Below are 24,481 nucleotides of genomic sequence, written 5' to 3' on the forward strand. Positions count from 1 at the left end.
AATGTAAAATAATTTTATTACGTTTACACAAATAAACCAATTAAATAATGCAGAAATTACAAGTTTTAAAAAAGTTGAAATTTTTAAAAAAAGTTGAAAATGATTTCAACTGATTAAAACTGATTTCAACTGTTAAAAAATGATTAAATAAAATATTTTAATCAAAAAAGTTAAAGCTATAGAGAGAGAACATGAAACAAGACAGTTGTGGGATAACAATTTGGAAATACAGGAAACCAAGCAGATGATACAATCACTCGACTAGCTTAGAGTAATCAGATAAAGTTAGTTGTCTTCTTACATGCTGCAGTTTTTTAAAGGTTTTTTGCAAACTCAAGAACTTCATAATTTTTGCTATCTTTTTATTTCATTAACTACTAATATTTTAACATTTCTACAAAACATTTTAATAAACCTGTAATATAATCAGAGCTACGCTAAGAATGCTAGGAATAAGATTACACCGCACAGAGCCCATATACTTCAGATTCATAGTCTATCACATTACCACTGCTATACTAAACAACCTTTTAAGCATATTTGTGCACATAGATATTACACATAACAATCTTTCAAGGCAAAGAGGAATGTCAGGGAACTAATCAAATATGCTACTCAATGTTAAGGTAAAAGTAACACTTTACCATGATCATGCTGTCCCAAGTGCATACACCTTTGATGCCGGGTGAGTCTAAGCCAAACCAATCAGTGAACAAGGAATGGATAGACAACTCCGCTTCCGAGTCATCAACTTCGTCGACGTTACTCAAGTAGTAGAGCGCAATTTTTATCTTTCTAAATGCTCGTTCAACCTCTGGACAATGCATAGCAAGTAGTTTGTTTGCTAAAAAAATATTGCATGACATATATACGTATATATATATAGTTGCACAGAATGTTTGTAGTTTTCTACCTAAGTTTTTTTTAAATCGCAAGCTCTGCACCATTTAATTGTTTTATTTATATAAGTATGGTGCAACAGTTTATAATTCTTAGTTGAATTCTCATTCATATAAAACCTTAATTCTAATTATTTGAAAATTGTTTTTTAAAAAATGCTACAGTCTGCAATTTACAATCCTGACTCCTCAACAATACTATTATATTACCAACTTTTGAAACACTTCTGTTCAACTCACTTTAAAATTCCTGATTTCTGTTTTTTTTCAATTTGTTTGCCCTTTTGTGTGTAATAAAAAGCACCACAGCTGTGGAATATCAATTTCAAATAACAGCTATAAATACACTACATAAAAAATAAGTTCAAACCCTTGTTTTTTTAAATTTCATAATTTGGTAATTCTTAAAACACTTCAAGCAAATAATTGATTCAAGATCAATAATTTTTTATTTAAATAAACTTTTTGACAAACTATTAATTTTTACAATTGCTCCACATAAAATATTTTGCAAATTTTAAGTTAATTGGTTTTGGGAAATTTATAATAAACTTACTTATTCAAAAAAAATTCCTACACAAAAATAACGTAATTTGATTAATTTTGTTTTCTATTCAAATGAAAATGTACAGTTTAGAGAAAAATTTGATGATAATAAGAAATGTGTTCGTCTGTTTGTCTGTCTATGCAAAGCCACACTGAGAATGCTAGAAAAATAGTATAGGATTCAAAATATAGTATAGGATGCTAGAAATCCTATAGGATTCAAACTCAGATATTTAGCTTGCTGCCAAGCATACTATCATGTCTGTCACTCAACATTTCATCATCATAGAATACTTGCGCACGTAATTATTACACTTGAAAATTTATCATGGCATGCGGGACTGACAGGATACTACTATGACAATTATTTAAAGAGAGTGCACTAAGGCTCAAGCGAATCAAACCTGTGCTATTTAAAGCCGCTGTGAATCAGTGGTTAGTACACTGGCATATAATGGGTAGATCAGTGGTTCAAATTGCAGAAGGACCATTGGGGGTTTAGGAAGAGCACCCAGCCACAATTGCACCTGTGTCAAATCTCATTCACAGATGGTCACAGTATGTTTAGTTTTGGAATAAATCTGGTTTGGAATCGAGTGTCATATATGCAGTGCTCAGAGAGAGAATAAATGTGACATGCCATATCATTTTCAATAAAAATGAGGTGAGATCACAAAATTCTTTTTTAGTTTCAAGTAATAGAAAAACATTTCAGCTTTTCAAAACTGTTTTCCGAATTACACTCAAAACAATTAACCTGAGATACAGCGTTTTATTGAAGGTAGTGTTGGCCAATATGGTCAACAAAAAAACTGAAAAATTTGTCTTCAAAGATGATAGAGTGGATTTTAAACAGTATCATTTGTTAACATTTAGAAAGGTCGTAGCAACCGCGCACTACAAACATCGCATTTCCATAACTGTTAAAAATGACTTGGCTTCACAAAAGTTTGGTCACATTGACAAGTTTCACTTTGGGAGCCCTTTGTGTACTATACAAAATGCCTCATTTGTATTGAAAATGATACGACCTGCCACAAATTTGGATAATGAAATTAAGTTTCAAAAAAGCAACAGTAACTGTGAGAGTTACAAGTTTGGTCTTTAAATACTCAACCAAATAACTCTTGATCTAATAGAATCTAAAAGTACTTGAAGTAAAATATCAGTGAGAAAAGTATGTTATACATCAAAGTATAAGGTGTTGATACAGCTTGTTTTGAGGGAAATGTTGCTCACCAAGTTTATGAATTTCATCAATCTTAAAACGGAGGTCGTGCCTTGGAGGAGGGATCACATTGCGCATGTATTTACTATCCTGTACAGAAAACTCTTTCTGGTATCCAACGCTAAAACAATGCCAACAATTATACACTTAAGACAAAACCATGTTTGGTATAAAGAGGCGGTTAGGACTGCCTCAACCAGCGAAGAACAAAGAACACAAGAGCATCTGGTCTGGTGTTGTGACTAGCCACTAGTTCAGTAGCTGTTTCTTTTATACCATGTCGAGGAAAGGCCTGATGAGCACAGATGAGAACCTTATTCATCGGTAGAGAACATCAATGTGCTTAAAGGAGGAGCTTGCTCGCTTGTCGACAAACATGATTGGCTTAATTGAGAATTTCACTTATTTATAGCATTTGCTCCTAATTAAAATTTGATCAATTTAGAAAAGAGGAAAACTGTAATAAATGCTTTTAATATTATTGTACTAGCCAAATTCTCGGCGTTGCATGTGTATCGAAAATTAGCTTGAAAACAGTAGCAGGTAATGTAGTTTGCACTGTTTATTTTAGAAATTTTTATTAGTAGCCATTGCTGTTTGGTGTCAGGTATTAGTCGTAGCAAATGATATCTACTGTTAAAAATTAGTTATTAGTAGTCAATGATGTTTGTTGCTATAAGTTATAATTTGTCAATGTTGTATTATGTTACATATGAGAAGTAGCCAGTGATATATATTCCTATTAGTTATTTATAATCAACTAATGATGTCCTTTGTTATGAGTTATAGGTAGCCAACTATGTTAACTGCTACAAGTAAGCAATGATGCACTGATATAAATCATAAGTAGCCAATGGTGTGAGCTGTTACAAATCATAAATAACCAATGATGTGAGCTGTTATAAATTGTGAGTAACCAATGATGTGAACTGTTATAAATTGTGAGTAACCAATGATGTGTGCGGTTATAAATCATAAGTAACCAATGGTGTGAGCTGTTATAAATAGTAAGTAACCAATGGTGTGTGGTTATAAAACATAAATAGCTAATACCTTTAATTCTCAGCTGTTATAAAAAGCAAAAACACTTACCAGTTTAATACGTATGCAATTACTACATCAAATATCAAATCTCTCCGCTCTCTAACAGTTGCTTTTTTTCGCTGATGGCAAATATCATCAGACATTTCCTTCCAGTGGCGCATGTCTTGCACCCGAGACCTTTCATTCACACTGAGTAAAGCGGTATGAAGATAAAGCTCTCCTTTATGCAGATTGTGGTTGTGGGGCTCTTCAATCAACCGTCTCACGTCAGCGATTTCGGCGCACTGTCCATTCAATCGAGGTAGTTGAACCTTTGTTATCTTTACTATGTCAAGAAATCGATCTGTCATCATGAACGCTAAATAGCAACGATAGACACTGCTCAGAGTGTATCCGTTAGTGAAGATAAGATATTTTATATAAATACAACATATATAACATTTTCTGATGACAACAGCAGTGTGGCTTCATTATTTGGATGTTTAATTTTTAGCATTTATTTGTTGTTGTTTTTTTCCTAGCTGTACTAGCATTAAGATTGGTGTCTTTCAATATCTCATTCATTTTTAAGGCAATTTGTTACACTGCTTTCAAGATGACAAACCATGAACCCATTTTTAAGGAAACTTGTTTTTAAAGCATGTGAAGGTACATTTTTTGAGTTTCTAGTCAAATAAACAAGATACATTTACATGTACATCAAAAGGGAAGCTCTAATATTGCCCTATGTTTCAAGTGAGCTGGCTTTTTCATATTAAGGAAAAGGTTAGAGCCATGCAGCTCTGACTGTCTATTCTTATACAATCACATGCAAAAGTATGGAGCCAACTTTAAAGTATTTACAATTTCAAACTTCAAACTGTTGTTATGCAGCTTAGAATATAGCTACATCAAATATATTAGTATCATTTTAATGCTGAGAGTGTTTTCTATCTGATTAATTTAAATATTATATTATAATCAAACTAATATAACTATAATGTAATAATTATATTAGTATATATAAATGGTAGCCAATATACTGTATATAAATAGTATATAAATAGTATATATATATATATTTATATTTATATATAATACTTTATATATATTATATTATATATAATTGTTATAATTATATATAATAATTATAATATAATATAATTATAGTTTATATTATATTATTAATAATTAAAACAATAGGGCACCTTCTATTGTTTAATGCCTGCATATGTGCAATCTACTGAATAACTTTCACAGGTGAGCAACTCTTTGACCGAGTTGGTGGCCTTGAAAAGGGCTGTTCAGTGTATAATACTCTACAAGAGACCGGAGGTAGTTACTCAAGCCTGATAGTCCCAGTACTTAATTGGCCACCCTTTGTTTTCATGACAAGAAGACAGCGGTTGGGCATTGATGTAACAAACCTTTTCAGTTTTTCCATTTCAATTAATCTGTACCAAGCTCTCACATGTACATGTAACTCCGTTATATGTGACTCTATCTTCACTCAAGAAATCAATACTATGATGAAACGCCACTCTTATAATAGTAGAAATTATTCTTCACCATTGAAATACAGTGAAGTAGGGGGAGTGTCGGTCCCCCTCAACTGCAGTTCACAAATTTAAGCATGAGCTTACAGAAAACAATTGTAAATTTTATCAGAGAGTTTCGTTCTTCGTCTATCATTTGTGATTATTTTTAATGTCTGAGTGATCTGACTGCCAGGATGTTTCAAGATTAAATCGGTAAAACTTGATTACAATTAAAAGGTTCAGATCAATCAAATGCGTGATTATGATATCTACAAGTGCAAAGAGACCGACAGAATAGAGACGCGTAACAATGCAATTTGATCGCAATATCTGATATTAACTATCATAACGATAACAACTGGTGGCACCATAATGTATGTATTTTTCTTTATACATACAATATGAAAATTTTAGTCACAATCGGGTTTTATCGAGTTTAATCTTAAAACCATCCTGGCAATCAGATCATCTTAAACATTAAAATTGATTGCAACCGATAGAGAAATGCCAATAATTTCTGATAGAATCTACAAAGTATTAGTGGAAGTTCATATTTAAATCGCACACAAAATGATCGTTTTGGAAGCACTTTGTGAGAATTTTAAGTGAGATTATAAGATCTGAGTTTATTACTTCAACTGAGTAAATCTTTTTAATTAATTAATGTTTCAGTGACAAAAATGCATAATAAGCTTTTGTCTAGCTTTGTATTTGCAAATGTACTATAGAGTCCAATCTGCGTTGTAACGATATTATTATCGCATTGAGGTTATCTTTAATTAATATGCGATCATGCATAGATATGTGATTATTTCTTAAACCTTTAGTGAAATGTTGTAAAGGCAGTGCTGGTCGTTATTATGAAACAACTTAAAATAAACAGGTTATTTATTATTTATTTACAGTTTTTTACAAATTTATTTGATGAATTATTTTAATCTGTGCATCAATAAAAGGCTAAGGATGTTTTACATATGATTATTATTAAGCATCAACTGGTATTTGCATTTTAGCCTGACTTTGGGATAACAGGAGTGTCTGCACGTGACAAAAAAGATGACAAAAAATTCACTATAAACTAGGTTTATTTTTGTAACAAAACTGACTAGAGTTAACATGATTTTTAAAAACAAGTAAATATATGAAAATAAGCTCATGACCTTCGGAGTATTAGCAGTGCCTTAATATTGCAAAGAAAACTGCCAGTTCCTTTACTGCTCTACTAGATTAAACAACCGAGTGCAAGCGTTAAGACAAATATATATTTCATAAATACATATAATAATAATAATGGCATGCTTCTGTCATGTAGTGACAATGTTTGGTAGTGTTCTCTAGTAGAGAAACACACCACCAGGACTAGTTTTTTATAAGCTTTATGGTATAAGCTACCTTGGGTGGTTCTAACACTAATCAAGGGCTTCTTCTGGAACTGTCGGATTAACCCGAAGGGATGCATTTTGCAACACGTCCAGTCTGACAGAGCCAGGTAACTATTTCACTTGCCCCATGTGCGAAGGTGGTGGATCTTTGGTGTACCCACAATGTTAGTGTTGTGCACAGGGCCTTCAAGTTATGGCCTAGATCCAAAGGACCCAGCAATTTAGGGTTGAAAGTTTGCTGAGAGCTTTTTTTCAGACTGGCATTTAGTAGGACTTGAACCACCAACTCCATGGTTGATAGTCAAAGGCACTACCACTAGCCCAACCTGACACCCCAGGTATTCATATGAATACATATATAAATATGGATAATCAGTGTGTGCGCGTACATCAGAACAACATCCAAGAGACTGCCAGTTTTTTTTTACTCTTGCATTTATCTTGTCTCCTTTTATATGTACACTTTTTATTAGGCTCCGCCTTTCGATCGTATCGGTCTGTTGGTTTCTTTGTTTGCTCTTCTCGCTGTTATTGTCTGCTCCCCTTGGTAGACTGAGTTGACTCATTTACAGTGAAGACTCTTGCTGCGCTGGTACTTGGCTCCCCTATGGCATCTGTTCCAGAATCGGCTAGGCAGCCATGCATCACTACCAGCACTATATAAAAGTTGGCCAGCCCTTATTTGTCAATCGTAGGATGGGATAAAGTGGGAGTCAAATAAATAGATTGTATGTATTGAGTACACTTTCAGCAGCCAACTGTGTCGATAAAACTTGCTTTCAATTAATTATGTATATTATGTATAGTCTGAAATAACAAAAAAATGAGTTCATGTCATCAATAGCATAATCTCACTGAGAAAAATAAAGGGAATTTTTTAGGTATTTTCATAATTGCGATCACCACTGCAGCTATAATTATAATTGATATGAAACCCTTTTTAATATGTAATATGTTAATATGGTAGCTATGTTAATATGTTAACTATGTTAATATGTTAACTATGTTAACTACGCTAGCCCTGTTAGAATAGGTTTAATTATGTGTCACTATCAAGCATTAAAGCTTGGCATTAATCACATTTTCTGCAGTGAGTCTTTCCGTTTTCCTATTTCTCAGGTCAGGAGAAATAAAACATAGCGTTCTCCCTGACATAAAGCTATGTAAAACAAAAAAACTGACGAGAGTAACAAAACATTTAACTTTTTTTTGACAAATTTCTTTCGACGAAACTTACTTGATTTTCTAGACTGATATTTCAAACATGAGCCAACGTTGCTTGCTATAACTTGACAATAAAGTCGAAGTTAACATCTGAACCATCAGATTCACTGCTACTTTTTCTACTAAATGCACAAATGCACAGCGCCTTATACGTTTGTGCACAAGGCGCTACAAACTGTTTGTTTCATAGATATAAAACAATTTGCAAAGAAAACTCGAGACATACTCACTTTGTAATCAGCATCAATATTGTTTAAAAAAATATTAAGTCAAACAAATTGATTTTTCACAGTTCTAGTTTTGAAATAAGCATAATAATTGGTCACATAAACTGACATTCTGTGAGTCTTTATGGAAAAAAAGGAGTTATAGGTATTTTCTCATTACCAGCTAAACTATACTACATTTTTTCTAAAAATGCATTGAGCGGCTTCTAAAGTGGTGTACTGTAATTAATAAACAATCCTACATCTCACTAAAGTGGCACAATTGGCAAGAGATCACCGATGCTACATTCAACAAAAACAACTACTCGGTTTAAAAAATGTGGTTTTTACATTTGTGCACACCTGCAGCATAGTAACAAGACAAAAGGTGATTTGAGATATTCTTTTTGCTATGAATATCAATTTTTAATCACCATTTTGATTATTGCTTGTAGCCGTAATACAATAACTAAATATGGAACCGGTTTATTTCACAAAGAACAGAATTTTAGCTCAAACAGTTATTTCCAACAATTTTTTCGTAGGAGTATATTTTGATTATGTCATCAGTGAAGGTCATAAGCAACTAGTACTTGGTGGTATTTAATTGTTATATTTCAGCAATCTTTGCAAACAGAACTTGTTATGTTCATTCTGCTCTTTTTGTAAAATTGGATAGAAAATAGAGACTACCAGAGCAGCAAACCTTTATGCTTTTGTTCATACTACAAACACAAGACATTTCTGTTACAACTTTCAAAGTTATTATATTATTTTATATAACTGATAACAACAATAGTAATATTGATAATATTTTTCCTTCGTATTCTTTTTCATTCTCGTTATTTGTGTAACCTTTTGTTAAATTATAGCAATAGAGATTAAAAGCGTCCTTAGATCATCTCATGCCGTCTCTACAAAAATTCAAGGCATGCAGTACTTAAGTTGCTAAATTTAACCTTCTATATTTAATGAGATTTTTAAATTTAGCTCAGAATTGTAAATAACAAAACCAAACAAGTATTGGTGAAGTACCAACATGGTCGAAATAATTAATAACAAAACTTGGCTTATATTTTTGCTCAAAGTAGTTTCTAGTTAATTCATCGTGTATATGAAAAATGGTTTAGAAAGTAATATGCTGCGATCGATGGCATTAATGTCGCTCTGCCAAAAGGAGAATGCAACATATAGGTAAAACTAGACAAATGACTGACGTTGCACGGGTATTAAAAAACAGCTTATAAACAGCGGTAGGTCATGTAGTTGCCTGCTACTTGCCATTAGCCTGGCACATTACCAATGACTAATTTGAATACGCTGCTATCCTGAATGCTAAACTTACTAATAAGAGCTGTGAGAGCAAGCTTTAATGACGTTGCTTATATCAGGGTACTATCCACATTTTAATCCACATAACGACTCATAACGCCTTATAGATTCATTGCATCTCGAGTAGCTTAATTGGTAAGATTATCGTCTGGTGAAAGAAAATCTCGAGATCAAATTCAGCATGACACAGATATTTCATTTTTGAATTTGAATAGCAATAGCTGGACACACCAAACAATGAAGTTTGAGATATATATACATGTATATATAGATTAGCATTGTTTCGCTCGCAAAAGGGTTAAATTTATTTTTCCTAAATTCTGATGAGCTAGTCAAAAATACAGCATCAAACTTGGTGAAATCTATAAACAATCTATTTTGGCATAAATGACGCTTGGATCGCCTATTGTTAAACCGAAAACAGTCATGTTTTGAGTTTGTTACTGATGGTAAGGGTCCCTATTAATTGCTTTTCATTCCTTTGGTGTTGTGAAATAAAAAAGTTACAGAAAGGATAATACATTTGAAATAATGAAAAACGGTGTTGATTTTTGTATCAAGTAAAACTAAAATGCAATATCATAAATTAAATGTTTGATCATGTTTACTGATTAATCCACATATTATTATTATATATTATGTCACCATATTATTGATTATCAGTTGTAACAGTGATGTCAGATTTTTAGCCCTACAGCCTATGAGATCGGGTCGTTTGTTGTTAATATGACAAATGACATTGACTTGATTAAGTTGTGGTAATCTGAAATTGGCTGCGAAATTGATAACGCCCTGTGATTGGCCGCTGAAATAGATTGTTTATCAAGTTCACCATCAAACTCTATTTGAATGCCGCCTCTAAGAAAGTGCCATGATAGAAGAAGGGTTGAAAAATACAACGCTTTGACCTTCATATAGAGGTTTAACAGTATTTACTATATTATTACACGGTAATTAGTTAAAACTAATATCAGGTTGCTTCAGCCTTCTATTCTGTCTTATGACTGTCAACAAATAGACGATGTTGCAGAATGCTTACTTAGTCTCTTGCCTCCGGCTCCTTTACCAAAGTTTGCTTTCACATCTTTACCAATGATAAGCAGCATAAAGGCGAGTACACAGAGGGCGTTGACAGACATAAAGGCAGTGAACCAGTTCCAGGCCATAGCTACTTGATTCACTGGAGCCCCGGCAACTATTGATCCAACTGCAACAAAAACTCACATGTATTCAGTTAAAATGTGAATTTTTAACTGAACTCAATTTAATTATTTTTTTATTAATTTTTAAAATTCATTAGATTTTAGAAATGTAACTAATTTATTTTTGTTAAAAGCTTAAATTGAAAGTTAGATTTAAATTGAAATTATTCATGATTAACTTTTAAGTTAATTTTAGCTTGAAGGTAAACAGTTAAATTGAAAGACATGCTCTCACAGACTTTGTTAATTGCAAAAATGTATTTTCATAAGTTTAGAGTTTGTAGAATATGACAGTTTGACAATGATTAACTGTTGACATTAGATAATCTGCAGTTTTCTTTTAATGCTAACATTTGCACTACAAGCCAACAATTCTGTTATGCACTTTATGCATGGTTGTTATCTTGGTTTGTATATTTAATAAAATGTTGTGAAATTGTCATATTTTTGCTATCATTATAAAACAACTATTCGTTTGCCACGGACTGACTAAGTACCGAAAAACCTTTAATTGAACGCCACCTCTAATTGAATGTCATCTCTATTTGAGCGCCACCTTTATTTTACTGCCACTTTGACGGTCTTTGATCTTTTTGAACCCATAATATCAAGTGATCATTAGAAAACTGTCGACAAAGTTGTATTAAAAATAAATCATCAACATCAACAACAATTAATTATCTCGTTGTCCAACTCCAAAGATTTTTGTTTTTTCTTTGTTAAAATTTGAAAGCAACACCATAAAAGTAGTTAATAACTGTTTCAGGCTAATAATAGTTCCTTGTTTAACGCGGTCTTGATACTTCAAAGTACATATATAAAAGCAGTTGAAATTTATGATGGTAGATGAACTTTGAAAACATCATCATAGAAGTAATTAATAGCTGTCTCAGGATAATAGTAGTTCCTTGTTTAACACAGTCTTGCTATTTCAATGTACATATATTAAAACAGTTTGCAAGTTTTGGGCCAAAGGTTACGTTTAGCGAGCAAAACTTTTACGCGTTGCTGCTACGTAAATGTGACTCGTAAAGATTTTGCTCTGACAAAAAATGGTTTGAGCCCTAATATCAACTAATGCAACCGTTCAAAAAAGCGTTCAAGCCAGAAGACATTGTCGAAGATATTATACAACTAGAAGATGTTTGTTCCATCAAAAGCAACGACCAGAACCCAGCTATCCATTCAAACAATAGAAACATTTTTGTTTTAAAAATATTAATTTTTGTTTCAGCATGTAATATAAGTATGGTTGGTTTATTTCACTGGTTCATGATTATATATTTGTAGCATTTGGTAGATTATCATTATATAAATTATAAATTTGCAAATTCATAGTATATTATTTGAGAGCATCATTATAGCGGTAATCTGATCTTACAATTGATCGATGCTCGTAACTCCTCTTCTATTGCACATAAAAAGCTAGTTATGGCTGCACACTGTAGAAAACATATTGATAAGTGCAATGAGTTTTTATTAAACAATGGTAAATATAGGTATTAAATAGAAATATGTCTTCAAATTTAGAGTGAAATAAAAATTGAAGCTCCAAAAAGTTGTCAAGTATGACACATGCAATAATAACATCCCAGATTAACTGCAAGCAATAGGTATCAACTAGTAGAGATATTTCTCGGTATCTCAATGCATATTTATTAATGGGCTTTTGACAAGTTGGAGGTAAGTTAGCAGATTTATTGCATCCAAAAGGTATAAATTTGCTCCACTAAAAAAAGAGGGCAAAAAAATTAGTAAGATTCGTTTCGCCTGTAAAAGGGCTAAATTTATCTTTCCAAAATTCTGATGAGCCATTTAAAAAATACATCACCAGCCTCTATTTGAACGCCACCTCCAAATGACAGCTGCTATAGAAGATGGGTTGAAAAATAGAGTGCCATGACATTCAGTTGAAGGTTTTATAGTATTTATATAATAGATAATTAAACAAAGTATTGGCAGTGGTATAAAAGTTTTGGTAAAAGTATTTATTTTATTTCATTTCTTTTTGGTTACAAGAATTTGAATAGTTTGAGGTGCTTAGCTCACTGTTAGTGAAAACTTTTAGATGTTGCCAGCCACTTTGTTATCTTATCAAAAAGATTTGTGTTCTCTAGCTTACGTACATATTTTTGCATTAAAAAAGCGTATTTTCTTTTCCAAACCAAATTCATAGCATTCGTAAATAGTCTGGTATGTTTTATGCTACAGTTAATAGTAGTAAAATGAGTTCTAAGTAAAGTTAGATATTCTCCGCGAATCATCGGCATACATGATGCAGTGCAGTGGACTGCATCATGTATGCCTATTCTTGTACCAGTACCCTGGCAGCTCATTGCCTACAGTGCAATAGACTGCCAGGATTCTGGTCTTTACTAAAAAAAAGCTCTGTCTGTCTGTTCTTCTATTTATATGTCTGTCATTTTGACTATCTGTCTGTTTGATGCCACATTTAAATATTAAGAAAAAAGATTGCTGTAAACAAGATTCTAACTCATGACTTTCTGCTTGATACATTAACACCACCCCGTGCGTTGATCAACCCTCTTACCATATTATAGACCAAATTATTACATCTGACGATCTCTTACATTACACAAACTTGCCACAGAGTTCACAAATAATAATGTTTACTATAATAACAGTCATTTTCGCCCATTCCAAGCTTTGCTGAGAGCCTCAGGAAAACGATTGCACCACACGAGAATTGAGCTCACGCATTCAGATTTTTAGCTACTACAATCTGCACCACCTAACCACCTTTCTACATTACAGAAGAATTGTGTGAATACTTATTACACATGATTAACTCTTATGACACACGAGACTGTCAGCGTACTAGTAGTAAAGAATAGTAGTAAATGCTGCTCACAGTTGGATGCTAGTCCAATGGCAGCAAGGGCCGAACCACTCATGCTGATTGGTGCTGTTTCTATAGCCACAGTTCCAAGCAGACTGATTCCTCCATACATGCAGAAACCCATACAAAAACCAACCATAGACATGGTTCCCTACAAAGGTTCACATGAAGTATCACCACGACTGAATAGGCAGAGATTCACTTATAAAGAGCATTTACAAACTTTGTCTGCATTTATAAAAAATTAGTCACATGTTGGTCACATGTTTCTATATTTTCTGTATGTATAAAAAATAGGTCACATGTTTCTATAATAAGCTCTGAACAAAAACAATTTAGCCTGATCAATGCTTCACAGTTATAACATTAATTACTGATTTAAGGTCTCAAAGATCTATTCACCAAATTGGCAATGTTGTCGATGCAAAACTATAAACCTACCTTTAATGATGAACCTTCACCATAGTTTAATGGAATTTATCAGAACGTATCGGTACTTTTTTATTATTTGAGATTGCTTTTAATTTTTGAGGTGATCTTAATGTTTGGGTGTTTTAAGGTTACAGTTGATAAAACTTGATCGCAGTTGATGCTCACAGATCAAGCGAACGTGCTATTATGACATCTATAACTGCGTAGAGAGTGACAAATAGAGGTGCGTAATGCTGCACTTGAACACAACAGCTGATATCAACTATAGCAACGATAGCAACTAATGATGTCATTTTATGCGTATTATTCTTCTGAGGATTTTAATCAGGAAGAAGTTTTGTCAATTTACCCTTGAAGCATCCTGGCAGTCAAATCACCTCAAACACCAAAAATAACTACAAATGATAAAAAATACTGATAATTTCTGATAAAATCAACTAAAATTTGTAGAAAGTTTGTCTTTAGGTAAAGCTTTAAGGTAAAGCAATTTAATAAGGTACTAAATTTTTACCTTCACAATAGTATGGATGATACGATACTCACAAGATATATATTTGCGTGATATCTATCTCGTGATATGTATTTATATATATATATATCTAAATTTCTGGTCACCAGTAAAGCAATTATTGTGTCAGTCACATTTTACTGTAAACAGCATGTAGGAGATAACCCTAAGTTTGTAGAGATGCATGGATAATTTTACAATAGATATCTCAATATTACAATAGGCACCCACATTTCAGTATAATAGACATCTACATTTTTAAACAGCCAAATCGATTTCCCAATAGACATGCTCTTCAATATTTTTTCCGTCATTTTATAGCTCTAATAACTGTTTTAATACTACATTTAGCTTGTGTTCTTACATGTATATGTTTTAGTGTGATGATAACATTCTAAACATATATCTAAATACTAATCAATAAATCAGAGGCTTCACCAGTTTTTAATTATATTTTGAGGCCACAGACCTTAGACGTGGTTGAATCCATGATAAAGATGAAAAGGTTGAGAAACATTGCAGATCCAGCGACGCAGGCCTGGACTGGTACCATTCTTGGTGATATGTTGGTGCCTTCATAAAAACCATTTCGAGTCATGAAGTCAGTCACCGCTCCTAAAAATATTGTCCCTAAAAACCCTCCAATTTCCATGGAGACCATATAACTTTCCGCTATTGATTCGGGAACACCTCGTTCTTGAAGCAAGTAAATATGGCCCCAGTCCTGGCAGCAGGTTTTAACCACAAACAGCATGAAGGAGACAGCAACCAGCAGCATCATAAAGTCATTGCCAGCCAGGTCAGACCAGTGACCTTTCTTTTCTAAAGTAATCAACAAGAAAGCATTCTAGTATTATATATAGTCATAATGATTTCTAATACGCAGGCTTGCAATGTAAATAGTAGATACATTGTAGAATAACTTTTAACTGACAAGTTCCCAAAAACCTTATTTTCTTAATTCTAAAATTCTACAAGTTCCTAATTCTAAATTTTGCATTTATAATTTTTCATTTATAACAAAAATATCAGCAGATTTAGTTAAAACAGCAATAGGTGAGCGAGTAACTTTATTCACTTTTGTCAAATATTTTGATACTTTTCAAATGGGCACCATTCTGCTTCAGGGGTGATAATTGAATCTTTATCTGCAAGTTACATCAGTACTGTGATGTAATGATTTTAGTAAACAATTCTCAAACATTGCTACAATTTGTGTCTGATATACCAAAAGGTTGCTAGATGAAGAAAGATTTTTATTCATAGATCTTATTTTTTAGCTTTGGTAGCAGATAAATTGGTAGTTTTTCTATCAAGATTTTAAAACCTATATCTATCTTTACTATAATAAGAGCCGCATGCATCCTTCTGCTTGTCTGAACCCAGGGGTCGGTATTGGGAAAAAAGATCGCGTTATACGGGATTCATACACGTAACATTCTGCTCAGTGGTACAAAATTGTAAGACCGGCACCAATTCACCACTTTACCACATTTCGGAATACCTGTGCAGATAAGTATGGTACTTGAAAATTTCTCCAAATAAATATAACATGTAAATATAGCATAGGAAATTTTAAACAGTCAAATAGGTACCAGCTGATAGATAACAAATCTGATGATATCATCTACAATAATCTACTTGTTGTCAATAATTGCTACTTACTTCCATTGTTGAATTCAACCTCATATCCAGCCATAGCAGGTGTATCCCAAATGGTAAAGTAAGCGACAGGAGAAGCGATGAGAGCAACTAAAGCTGGTATCTGTATCCCTAACCTCCATCCCTGAGCATTGGCGAGTGCGTTTGCAAGGCCTGGGCCAAGGGCTCCAATCAAATTTGCTGCTGATGCAAGCATCGCATACCAGAGGCCGAAGTTTACTGGCAGATTCTCATCTTTGGGAAACCTAAGTTACAAGTAATGATCTAGACTAGTAGTAGTAAAGCTAGTAGTAGTAAAATTCTTACTGGTAGTACTACTACTTGTACTACTAGCATCAGTATTAGTATAGCAGGACTACATGTATACTAGTATTGTACTATTATACTAGTTTAGTACTAGTACAATATACTAGTATATAGTATTAGTATATAGTACTAGTATATAGAAGTACTATTTACTAGTACGATACTAGTATGCAGTGCTAATATGCTATATTGAAGCAGTATTAGTATACTAGTACTATACTATTATACAGTATATAGTATAGTACTACTATACTAGTATTATAGTACTACTATTAGTACTAGTATGGTGCTATAGTAGTATTATACTAGTATAGTACTATGACTACACTAATATACTATTACTATGTAGTACTAGCATATTATTAGTATAGTACAATGCTAATACTAATCCAGTACTAGTATAGTAGTGTTAGGGCTATAATACTACTACAGATGCTGCATATTACAGAATATAAAAGTGTTAAAAGAGGATGTCGTTTCCTTGCACTCATATATCAAAAGCTTCGTGAAGGATGATGCAAATCATAAAGTACGAATATCCTCACTTAAGCACTAAGACCTAAATAAAAAAAACGCTTAGAATTATAAATGTCTCTACAAAGCTAAAATGGTATACTCACATCTAAGCTGACATGGTATATACTTACATGAAAGCGTAATCTACTTACAAGAAAGATCTTATCAAAATTAAATTCATGCTAAAAAAAATTAACATGGGCTTCAAAATTGTATAAGTAAAGCAAATGGTTCACCATGATCTGATTAGCTTGGTGACAGCCGGCCAGGCGACTCCTTGGAACAAACCATTGGCAGCGCAGAGAATCATGATGTTACTCCAGTCCTCCTGGTCTAAAACAGTAAGTCACTCTAAAATTGCTAGACCTTCCATCCGTTTTCAGTTGAGTTGCTAAAAACTTTAGTTCTCATATATTTATCAGCAGTTTAAAATTCGGTGAAAAAAGATTTTTTGTCCTTATGCTTATCAAACAAAGACTTTCATAATTTTTTTATTTTCCTTTTTTTTTAACTTTCAATTAGTGTTTAGATTATTTTTGGCGTAGTTCTTAAAAAATAGCTGCAATGAAGTGGTTGAAAATTTTTTTGTTTTATTTAAATAAACACTAACCACAAATTTTAATGTTTTAAAGTAATTTTTTTTATTTTAAAGTGCTTATTCACTGGCAGCGGGTATGAAATGGGTTTTCATATGGAAGAAAGCTAATGAAAAAACATTTTGAGGTGCCCTGTTTGAAAGAAGCCCTCCCAAGTAAATTGACTTTCTGTAAAGGTGTCAGAGGTCTACATCACTGACTTGGCAATGACACAAATTTGAGATCAAATGCTGCTTTGCTACAACCTGTCGCTTTTTTGGGAATGAAGCTTCAACATATTTTTTACAGATCAAGCATTTTAAACCATTAGGTCGCAGCTGTTTTTTAGCCGGTATAAAAAACTTCATGAAGGAGACACATTATTTTTAAAAAAAGCTTCACAGGTTCTTGTATGACAAATACAGTTCAGATTTGGTGCGTTACTAAATTTTTCTGGATCGTTAAGCTTTTAGATCGATAAATATTTTGCAAAATAGTTATCTAGAACATGTCTTCAAATTTCACCGTAAACCAAGATATCAACTATTGGCATACCTCTTACCATGTTTAGTTATGGCAAATATTATATAATAACCAATTTGTTCTGTGAAATTAATTGGTATCTCTAGAGTAAAAGATTTTGTGATGGAGTCTGTCTTTTATGTCACTTTATCAAAAGTATAAAATGTATTTGTATATTAAAGTAAATGATCTGCTGCTGACAGCTCTGTCACACTTTAGATACAGTTGCCATTTAATAAAAAAATTTCAAGGCCATCTGCTATTGATTTATTAAAATAAGTATGCCCGATAAGTCATTTTGCTATTACAAGCCATTGGTTTCATTAGTCATTACTCACCTGAGAACGCCAGCGTCACAAACCCTGTCAGAAATAGTCCTGCTACTAGCATGAGTCTAGGAGGAAAGACGTCTGTAGCCCAACTAGAGAAGAATCTGCTTAATGTGTATGTCATTGTCTGAGCTCCGAGTATCATCCCTGTTTATAAACCAATCAAAAAACTGGATTACTGCAACTTATTTTATGTAAGAAAAATAGTACAATGAAACTCAATTTGCAATTACCTCAGCATGGAGCTGTTTTGATGTACAACATTTGAGAAACTGTTAGTTTTATCATAACAAGTAATTTCTAAAATACAAAATTCAAAGCTTTTTAAAACTTTAGTTTTGCAAATCAGTGAATAATATGCACTAATTGCTCTCGGTTGCTCTTGGTTGCGGAGAGCAACCGAGAGCAATCAATGATGAGCAACCGGTTGCGGATAATCCCGGTTGCTCCGCTTTGCTGAAGCAATAATAAACAGTATTTCCTGTCATCCTTTTCTAGTTCTAAAACTGAAAATCCTAAAAAGATTACAGCAAGCTGAACATGCAAGGGAATGCTGTGGCGCAGTGGTTCGAAATAAGGGCTACCAAGCCCAACTACAGGACTTTAATATAAGCATCTAATCTTAAATTGATCTTGTGCTAGTGAGACAGCCCTGACTGTAAACATGAGGCAGGCAACAACAGAGCATCTCAATACCTTCTTGAGAAAACTAGTGAAATATCTAAACCAAGCAGTTGGAGCAGGTCATTACATTTAAGATCTGCTTGTGGCAGAATATTATTAAATGAAATCACTAACAAAAAAGTAAAAATATGTTTTATGATTTCTTTTTTTAAAAGGTCTGAAATCATCTGGCAGGCTTTATGAGAAAAGGTTAGCATGGAACACCAAAAATGTGAAACTGAAGGGGCCCGCTGTGACAACTAATGATATTATCAAACTGAATAATTGCTGCGGTTCTCCATTTATAGACTTTTGTCATTGATTCAGATAAAAATTATTTTTGACTATTTTAAGTGGTCTTCATTGGATAGATTACAATTTCTATTGTAATTTCTTCTATTCTAAATCAGCTTAATTCGAGAATTACAACGAAGATTCACAAATTCGTTAGTAATAAAATGTGCCTTTTGAATAATAAATTATGTATCTGAATTAATATATATATTTATATACTTCTTTGTATATATACATGTACATATATATTTATGTATTTATTTATATACATGTATTATTATATATAAATATATGTAAATATAAATATATATTATAACATTTTATATTATATCATTGTGTGTTATATCATATTGTATTTATTATATAATAATATACTAATCCCTCACTTACCTATTTCATAGCTGCTGTAGTACTCTTCCATGATTATATGTGGTAATGTGAAAGTGAATGCCTTTCTATTATATAACATTATGGAGTAGGCAACATAGCAGGATACAAACACAAACATCTGGTAAGATGAGTATGACATCTGATGTGCTATAAAAAGAAGAACATTGCAATAGCAAGTTAATCAATGTTTTAGTAAGTATCCGTAGACACAAATCTCTAAGGTTGCGTTCTCAGTCTAATCACACAGCTAAAACCTCAGCACACCGTCTGAACTAGTCTAATATGACTTCAGCAACCTGAGTCAGTCATCACTTTCAGGTAGTAGTTTAGTAGTGGTAGTGCTGAGTTGAGCCCACTTGTTTACAGCCGGGTTAGATTGTTATTGTAAGCACAGTAGAACCTTGGTGCTTGACTATGGTTTATCCGGATTTGATAGTCAAGTCCCGGTTTGTCTAGAAACTGAAACATATTTTATATGTTTCAGTTTCTCGACAAACAGTTTTATATATAACTCAAACGCACCGTGTACGTTTTACTCTGCTAGCGTTCTGAGTCAAATAGAATATTACCAAATGATCAAGCAGGGCCGAGCAGTTCGTTCTTCCGACGTCGGCTCTTTTTGTTCATACTCAGGGCTCTCTGGTTTAACTCAGGTAATTGAAGCCTCAAAAATCTTTTCGAATTCAGATCCATTTTCTAGTCAAACTTTTTGGTTAAGCACCAAATTGTTTGAGTCAGAAAAAGGTCAAGCGCTGAGATATACTGATATTCTGTTATAGAATTACAGTATGTTTGTAGACACATTAAGTATGGCCTAATTTGAAAAACATTTCTGTTTGTGAAATAAAATTACTGCCAATAAAGTACTATATATACTTTTTTTTTAAGTAGGGCTTCTTTTTTATCTTTTTTTTGCGCTCTTTTTGTCGCTTTCTGTATCGTCTTCCTTTTTTTCTGTTGTTTTTCCTTTCTTTCTCTTTTTTTTTATTTATTTTTGTTGCCACAAGTCCTGTCATTTATTTCTCTCTATTTTCATGTTGTTTAGCCACAATGCTTTGCCACATTGTGCATAAACCACTTAGCACAATGTTGCCAGTACAACGGATTCGCCAGAGAAGAATTATTTAGCTCATGCTAGAACAATTAATTTAAATCACTTGCAGCACTACATGTTTGTATAGAAGTTTTTATTTAACTATGTTTTACTGAACTATGTAAGTGGCCATACAATATCTTATGCTGAAGTTTAATATATGCAACCTCAATGGTCCTACAAAATTCATGACCTAGTTATCGATCAGGGTTACTGAATAAAGGTTTTCACTTGACTTTAGTTTCACCTTGTTAGACTCTAAATAGCTCGAACTATTTGTGTGAATTTGGAACTTGGAGAGCTTGTCTGATGAAACAAAGCAAATATATAATTTGAATACTGTTGTCAAGAAGTTCATGTCATAAAACCCTCAATAATTTTAGTTTTGCTTCAAAACAACATTTAGTAAGGACTAACTTTTGTGTTTGTAAATTCAGCTTTTGAATATAGTACTAGCATTTCATCTACAATAATTTTGCTTCAGCTTCACTACAAAAACCCCAGCAGGTCTTTTATTGATTTTTATACTATGTGTTGTTGCTTCTAAACTATATTTAATTTGTTTTGAATTTGGAGTGATACTAAACCTCTGTTTTATTCTCAGGCTGGCCTACCAAAACAAAATGCGTGTATAAAGGTTCCCTACTAAATTTTAGTTCTTTCCAGAGAAATAATGCAACGCTCTAGGTCTTAGTCATTAGGTAACAACTGAGAACTTGTGAAATGTTTTAACCCATTAGTCTACAAACTCTTTTTTGTCTACAAATGTGTTTATATTTAAACCAAACTGAAACTTTTTTGACAGTCACCAATTTATATAACTGTTTATGTTTCAGCTTTAAATGATTTGAAAATTAACATTTAACACTATAATATAGCGCTTTCTTGCTGTGGGTTCCAGTCAAACCAGTCAACTTGGCTAAAGAGAGTAATACTGCTGGTTGGCTACAAGTTTAAAAACCAAATAATATCTTGGTTTTCACCTTTGTGCCGCATGTATTATTTCTCCAAATTTTACTGAGACACTTTGCTCATATATTACTAAATCTATATGTGATAACCACTGCGTGTATGTCAGGATTAGTACTAGGCCTTGCCAGGCATGTCAACAGTAATCTCTGATGATATACAGACGTGCCAACAGAGATAATTTTTTAAACACAGACATGCCAATAATGTTAGGTTGTTAGACATAAATAAACCAACACCGATTCCCGCTGATATGCAGACATGTCAAAAGTAGTTCATGCTACTATGCAGACATGCCAACAAAAATCAATCCTAAAATATGGACACACTAATTGGTACCAACTTTTAGACATTGACAAGCCAACTGTGATGCGCGCTAATATGCAGACATGCCAACAGCGTCTGTTTTAATATGCAGACATGGTAACAGTAATCTACACTGATATGCAGACGTGCCAACAGAGATAATTTCGGAAACACAGACATGTCAATAGCCTTTAGTTGTCAGACATAAATAAGAAAACAGGGATTCGCGCTGATATGCAAACATGTCAAAGTAGTTCATGCTACTATGCAGACATGTCAACAGAGATCAATATTGAGATATGGACATTATGATAAGTCTTACATGTAGCTTTTAAACAATTGACAAGCATGGGTGGTGATTTGTCCTAATACACAGACATGCCAGCAGTATCTGTTCTCATATACAGACATGTCAATAGTAATTCATGCTAATATGCAGACATGCCAACGAAATCAATACTGAAATACAGACGCGCCAATAGTTACCAGCTTTTAGACACAAACAAGCAAAAAATGATTTGTACTAACACGCTAACACGCCCACAGTATCTGTTTTCATACACAGACATGCCAAAAATGTTTAGTGTTGATATACAGCTCACCAAATTCATCATCTTCATCTGCTGCCGGCTGTTCACCATAATTCTCATCGTCAAGTTCAGCTTCATTTCCGTCTAAGTCTTCAGATTCATTGTCGGACATTTTAGTTATTGATGTCTTCCTTAGCTTATTTTAGCTTATTTAGTTTTTCTGAAATGAAATTAGTTACATGTTTATTTGCCGTTTTTTTGCATGGAGGCCTGACAAACCTACATTTTTATTATATGAATCTAATACTCACGATATATATCCTTGCAGTTATCTGAGTTTCTTAAGTAATTTTGGTTTTAAATATGTTGCATTATTAGCATTTTCAAAATTTTTTGCAAAATACTGCAAGCATGTTGTGTTTTCTTTTGCATCACTAGTTTTTATGGCTGATGAATGCCTTTATTAGTTTTAAAGGTGCAAAACGCATTCATCTTTGGCTTTCTTTTGATGAATTTAAAATATTTTAGGTGACTAAAATCTTTCATGTAAGGTTAATTCATCATCTGTTTGTGAAGATATATAAATATATATCTGCGACCGTTTCCGCATAGGAACCTAAAAATTTTGATTCGTACCAAACTTGACATGCTCTTTAAGATGGAATTGGTTTTGATAAAAATCTGTGATGAGCCAGCACACACTTTCGTGAAACCTGGTGGAATAGCCCTATTCTCATTTTTATAAACTATAATATATTATTTGTTGTACTTTGTGACAACTTTTAAACTCAGAATCCCTGTTTAGTTTATATACATGTAGCTACATTTCAGTTTTGCATTATAAACATTATGTTTTTTGGGTTGGTGAATTTCACTGGCTGTACTAACTTTTAAATTAAAACGATTGCAAGAAAGCAGCATAAACATCGAAAAAAAGAGATGTAGAAGAAAAGGTGAAAGAGAAATGGATGAGTAGAAAAAAGTGAGAAAGTAAAACAGGAGTAAAAAAACAAGAGAGGAATAAAAAAGAGCAAGACAGGATAAAATGAAAAGAAAAGTAGATAAACAAAAACAAAAAAAAGACACAGAAAGAGGAGAAGTGTTAAATGGAAGGACAAAGAATAGGGATTAAAAGAGAGGACAGAAGCAGTAAAAGACAGAATTAAAGAAAAGAAGGGAAAAAGAAAGAAAAAGAGAGCGAAAGCAAAAAAAAGCATAAAGGAGGAAGCAGGAAAAAGAAGAGGAAAAAGCTTCAAAGAATAGAAACATAAATATTGAGAATAGTGACAGAGAAGATGTAGGATAGAGAAAAAGAGAAGGAAAGGAAGTAGAATGAGATAGTGAGAGGGAAATCGCAAAATTTTATTTTCGTTGCATCACTTCTTTTTAAAGTTTTGTTATTTATTTTGCAGTAGAATTTGGTAATTTTCTTTAGCTCACATTTAGGCAGTTTCAACAAGAGAAGTGAATGTTACAAGCAGTCCCTCGCCTACTGTAACTTAAAGATCATGCTACAATATGAGCAGTAAAAACTGGAGTTATCCTCACCATGATTGGTTGTCTCCTCAACCACTTTCTCTGGTACTGCTCAGTAATAAGCAAGCAAGGAAGTGAAAATAGTTTTCGTGCACCATGCAATTCAAAACAAAAAAAAATGGCAATTAAATAAAAAAATTTGAAGTTTCCTCCTAATTTGTCAGTGATCCACAGTCAAAAGTCTAGTGCACTACTTAGCAGATTTGACTCCAAATAGAATTTAGCTAGCTTATCCCAATTAGTGAACTTAACTACCAAAATTGCAGTCATTTGTAAGCAACAAGTTTTGTTAAAAATTTATTAGCAACAAAATTCACATTACAGTTATTTGATATTAAAAGGTTTACCATGTCTTACTTTGCTGTGTTGTAGGTGCAAAATATGTGAAAAGGTGATTACATGCACTTAAA

The 24,481-nt window shown here is 32.9% G+C and overlaps 1 protein-coding gene across 1 annotated transcript; it reads right to left on the reverse strand.

Moving 5' to 3' along the window:
* Positions 1–14,828: 14,828 nt before the first annotated feature.
* On the reverse strand, positions 14,829–22,707 carry LOC137402338 (glucose-6-phosphate exchanger SLC37A4-like). Its single transcript, XM_068088836.1, has 6 exons — positions 22,608–22,707; positions 19,638–19,784; positions 18,300–18,437; positions 17,101–17,197; positions 16,046–16,287; positions 14,829–15,202 (listed from the first exon to the last, which is right to left on the reverse strand). The coding sequence occupies exons 1-6, from the start codon at positions 22,705–22,707 to the stop codon at positions 14,829–14,831; spliced, it is 1,098 nt and encodes a 365-aa protein (XP_067944937.1).
* Between the last annotated feature and the right edge of the window lie 1,774 nt (positions 22,708–24,481).

This window comes from Watersipora subatra, chromosome 8 (assembly GCF_963576615.1).
Source record: "Watersipora subatra chromosome 8, tzWatSuba1.1, whole genome shotgun sequence".
Classification (NCBI taxonomy): domain Eukaryota; kingdom Metazoa; phylum Bryozoa; class Gymnolaemata; order Cheilostomatida; family Watersiporidae; genus Watersipora; species Watersipora subatra.